At 39.2% G+C, this 5463-nt stretch overlaps 1 protein-coding gene across 1 annotated transcript in view; it reads left to right on the top strand.

The window, feature by feature from the left end:
* Positions 1-5463, top strand: part of GPCPD1 (glycerophosphocholine phosphodiesterase 1) — a 48910-nt gene that overhangs the window by 20458 nt on the left and 22989 nt on the right. The window contains exon 6 of the mRNA XM_015560222.1: positions 2390-2513. Within this exon, the coding sequence (XP_015415708.1) occupies positions 2390-2513 (124 nt within the window). The remainder of the gene's footprint in view (positions 1-2389; positions 2514-5463) is intronic.

Here is a 5463-nt window from a genome sequence, read left to right as displayed (position 1 = left end):
GGCACCATCAGCCCCTTGCCCAGGCCTGACGCCTCTGCCAGAGGTGTCAGGCCTGGGCAGGGGACCCCCATCTCCCCCCGATCACTGGCTCTGCCCTCGCCCAGGCCTGATGCCTCAATCAGAGGTGTCGACCCTCATCACCCTCCAATCGCAGGATTGGCCCCTTGCCCAGGTCTGACGCCTCCGCCAGAGGCGTCTGGCCTGGGCAGGGGACCCCCAGACCCCTCCAATTGCTGACTCCGCCCCCTGCCCAGGCTTCTGGCCTGGGCAGCGGACCCCTATCTCTCCCCAATGACAGGCTCTGCCCCCTCCCAGGCCTGACGCCTCTTGCTGAGGCAGGGGATCCCCAGACCCCTCTGATTGACTGCTCTGCCCCCCGCCCAGGCCTGACGCCTCTGGCCCAGGCTTCAGGCCTGGGCAGGGGACCCCCATCTCCCCCTGATCACCGGCACCGCCCCCCACCCAGGCCTGATGCCTCTGGCCCAGGCATCTGGCCTGGGCAGGGAACCCCCATCTCCCCCCCGATCACCAGCTTCTGGGCGGCTTCTGGGGTCGCACACGGGGGCCTGGACCGCAGCTCTCACACTGTCGGCTGCGCTGTCCTGCCCTGCCTGCAGTATGCAAATTAGCCGCCATCTCTGTTGGCAGTTAATTTGTATATCGTGCTGATTAGCCAATGGGAGGTGTAGCGAAGGTACGGTCAATTACTATGTTTGTCTATTATTAGATAGGATAGTTTTCTCTTTTTTTCCAGCTGTTGTGTGTTAATTACTATATATGGTTATAACTGCATGGAAATTTTTATTGTTGTTCTAAATTCAGCTTTAGCTAGTTAACAGCCACGCATCCAAAACGGAAACTATCCCCATGTGCCACAATATTTTGAATTTAATTTAAAAAAGTCAATTTGCAATGAATATTATAAAAATAAATGTATTACAATTTGGGTGTTCTTGAATATTTTCAGCTGAAAATTCTCACAAAAAATGATTTTAAAGTTGGTCAGGACTGCCACTTAGGGAAAACTTTTTTTTAATAGATGTGCGTGGTGTGTGAGGAAGGTCTGCTGCTTGCATCTACAGATGCTTATTGTGTACAGTGGGCTATTAGCTTTTAGGTTGCAAAGTCATTTCTCCAACTTTTCTATTCCTGGAAGAAATAGTTTAAAATTAAGAAATAATGGTGGTTTCTTTATTTTTTTATTTCTACCCAAATATTTCTTATTTTAATTAAATTCTTTATTGTTGAAAGTATTATGTATGTCTCCTTTTCCCCTCATTGACCTCTCCCCACCACTCCTGTGGTTTCTTTTTATTTTTAAAACTAGTGGCCTGGTGCACAAAATTTGTGCATGGGGCGGGGTGGGGAGGGGTGTCCCTCAGCCCAGCCTGCACCCTCTCCAATCTGGGACCCCACAGGTCTAAACCGTCACTCGGACAACCCCCTTGCAATCTGGGACCACTGTTCCTAACCGCTCACCTGCCTGACTGCTTGATCGCCCCTAACCACTCTGTCTGCTGGCCTGCTCGCCCCCAACTGCCCTCTCCCCCTGCCAGCCTGTTCACCCCCAACTGCCCTCCCCTCCTGGCCTGATCGCCCCAGCCGCCTCTGACTCGGCCCGCCACCATGGCTTTGTCTGGAGGGACGTCCAGAAGGTCTCACAGTCTAATTAGCATATTACCCTTTTATTAGTATAGATTTGCTAACTACTAAACATTTTTAAAGTTATATTTCTAAAGATAAATGTTTCTTGATATATATTTTAAGTCCTATTGAAAAACTTAGGTCCAAAACAGTTGATAGTTCAGTAGTACTTTGAAAAATGTGTTACCTATGTTAGTAGGAAACTTCAAGTTAAACAGTGCTAATACAGTATTATCACAGTTATGAAATTTACGGCAGAATGTATAAATGTGAGAATACAGAATTGACTCACAGTTTTATTTTTACCATCTTATATTTCAGTCCCTAGCACTAGTCACATAATTAGTTTCAGCTGAATAAATACCTCATGTGAAGTATTTGGAAGTGTAATAGTAATTCCCAGTGGAACAAATGTAGGTTAGAAGTCATCTTGAAACATGGATTCTTTCTGAAATGAATGTGTATTGTTTCGATAATGGATTTAAGTAGAATATTTTTATTTACTTAAGTTAAACTATAGCTATTGTTAACATTCATTTAACTTTCCCCCCCCTCTTCATATAAAAGTTCTTTTTCAATGATAAATTTAAGACTGCGTATATATTTGCTTTGGAGAGAAGTACCAGTGACATAACCTGAATGTATTAAAATCTGAATGTGAACTAGAATTGTCAGTGTGTGTTGTACTTATTGGATTGTTTAAAAATATGTATAATAATTACTTTTCTTTGTATTTACTTGCCAGATGGTGTTGAGAATTTGGATTCGGGATGGCTGACGTGTCAGACTGAAATAAGATTACGTTTGCATTATTCTGAAAAGCCTCCTGTCTCTATAACCAAGAAGAAATTTAAAAAATCTAGATTTAGGTATGACCATGTGTATTTGTTAATTAGGCCATTTATTTTCACTAATGCTATAGATTTCTGGTTTTAGACTTTAAGTGTATAAACTAAAAAAGAGCACACTTTTAATGTTACGTTTTGTAATAACTACAGGGTCTTATGAGAGTGAACTGCTTCCCTGTCTCAGATTGCTGCAATTACATGTACTTACGTTATTCTTAATCTCTAAATTTGAAACTAGAACACTGTGTTTTATGTAAATAAATGATTTCCAAGCTTACACTTCTGTATGGTTTATGCCATTTAAAATTTATTAGTGTAGCAATAAATTGCTTGTTTTAAATTGATATAAGAGAAATGATTTTGTGCTAAATGAGGGTAAAGAGAAAAATGATTGGAAATATCCTTCAGTGCCCTAAACTTTCCTGTAGCTTACAAATGAAAACCTTTCCACGAAGAAAGGTAGCAGTTATCATAGCAGTTCCATATTAGTTTCTTTTTAATCATATATTAATTTAAAAAATAGATGTCAAGTTTTGTGTGAAAACTTTACACAAAAACTCTATACTTAGTGAGTAACTTTATTTTTCTGTAATGTCATCATGTGTGCCTTTGAGTGAGCTGGCTTTTTAGTGACTCAGGCAGCTCTGTCATTTGGATATAATTCATAATAATACTGCAGTTGCAAAATCCATAAATGTTTTACCATAGCTGCTTAAATATTATAAAACTTTTAATACATAAAATAAATCATACAATACATAAGGGAAAGGGTATGTAATACTTCATAGTTATTTGCATTGGTTCTTCTGAGAGTGAGTAAAGGATTTTGGGTGTACCTTGTCTCTGTGCATTTCTAGGCTTCTGCTTTGCTTCAGAAAAAATGGAGGTTATGGGACCACATGGTTGATCTGCAAGATCCATTTGACTGCAAAGATTCTCTAACCAGTTAGTCATATAATTTAATATCTTTTAAAAATATATATATTTCTTTATTGATTTCAGAAAGGAAGGGAGAAGGAGAGAGAGAATCACCGATTGGCTGCCTCCTGCACACCCCACACTGGGGATCGAGCCCGCAACCCAGGCATATGCCCTTGGCCGGAACCGAACCTGGGACCCCTCAGTCCGCAGGCCGACGCCCTATCCACTGAGCCAAGTCGGCTAGGGCTATAATTTAATATCTTATTTAAATGTTAAAGGAAGCAAATTGTGTAATTACTATAAAATGTCTCATAGCCATAAGATCTTGAAATAAAGAAAGCAGTAAAAGCCTTGGTTGGTTGGTCTTAATAAGACTTACTAAGAAATTCATAGATATAATGGTTGGGGTTCTGATTGCTTTGCAAATGTATACTGAGTCCTATACCATCCTTTTTTATTTTTCTATGAAAAGTTAACTTTTATTTTCTATACCTATTTTTCAAAATTATGTTTTCTTTAGTCTCCAAAGTGCTTGGTTCTCTTGCAGTTTTTTGTGTTTTTTTTTTTTTTATAAATCTTTATTGTTAAATGTATTACATATGTCCCCTCTCCATTACCCCTTATTGTTTCTAGAAATTATTTTGAGTGTTTGTGTATATTATAGTGTTGCTTAGGCTTAAGTTGGAATATTTCATATAACCATACTTAGTTGGGCTCTACAAATTAACTAATTCGTATTTTTTAAAATACATTTTTATTTAATTCAGAGAAGAAGGTGAGAGGGAGAGAAAGAAACATCAGTGATGAGAGAGAATCATTGATTGACTGCCTCCTGCACATCCCACACCAGGGATCGGGCCTGCAACCTGGGCATATGCCTTGGCTGGGAATTAAACTATGACCACCTGGTTCATAGGTCAACCAACACTCAGCCACTGAGCCATGGCCCGCTGGGCTGATTCCTGTTGAAATAATCATGCATAGCTAGAAACTGGTGTTCTGACCATTTTCCGTCCCCCCAAGTTTGTATTAGTGTGAGATTAAACCTTCATGATATAGGAAATAATTTTATCTGCAAGGTTATAAGGACTTTAAAAACTTGGCAACAGCTTATACATTTTAACTAAAACACTAAACATGCTATTTTATTTTATTATCAAATTTTAAGCACAAGTTTCTCTTTCAGTTGACTCCAGCAGTAAGTGGAAAACAATGTCTCTTTATGATAGACTATAACATTTATATAGCTATTTGAAGAACCCCTTTAACAAATTCTTTCATAGATCCCTTTAAACATGACTTTTCTTTCTTTTCTGGGGGTGAGGGAGGAGGGTAGATGCACATTGTTGATGACAGAATAGCCTTTTTATCTCCATGCCTTTCTTGCCTGTTCATTACTGTCCATTTGTGGTCTCTTTTCATATGCTCTGGTAGAGGATGTTTCTTCTTTCAGGTTCACCAATAGAATCGGTTGTCCAGAATTATTCCTAAGAGCTTTGGTTTATGAGAAGAGATGATGGTTTTTTTTATTATTGAAGTACTACTTTTGACTAGTACAGTATTACCAGTTGAATAATCTATATGGATGTTCCCTCAGGAAGACTTCAGAATTATGTGGCTTTGTGATAGGCTCAGCAGTGGTTGGAGACAGGAGGTCATGCAGAGAAAGCAGGTCCCACTAATACAGTTCCATTATTTTTATTATCAATCAGATCCCATTTAAATCTAGAATGGAAAGTTTTTGGAGCTTAGCTGTTTATTACTCTTACCAGCGCTTTTCAACCAGAGTGCTGCAGAATTTTAAAAACATGTAATACCTGACTATTTAGTCAGGGGCACTCACCTCTTTTCCCTTATATTGTCAAATTTAAAAAATGGCAATAGCTACAACACAATAATAGTGGTTTGGTGTGAATGAATCAAAATTATGCCTAATTTTTTTGTGAGATCAGCAAAAAATATAATAATATTTGTGTGTGTGTGTGTGTGTGTGTGCTGCAGAATTTTAGCAATTATTTTATGTGTTCCAGGAAATGAAAAAGATTGAAAA

This window comes from Myotis davidii, unplaced genomic scaffold (assembly GCF_000327345.1).
Source record: "Myotis davidii unplaced genomic scaffold, ASM32734v1 scaffold32, whole genome shotgun sequence".
NCBI classification, from domain to species: domain Eukaryota; kingdom Metazoa; phylum Chordata; class Mammalia; order Chiroptera; family Vespertilionidae; genus Myotis; species Myotis davidii.
This window is presented reverse-complemented; position numbering and strand designations above follow the sequence as displayed.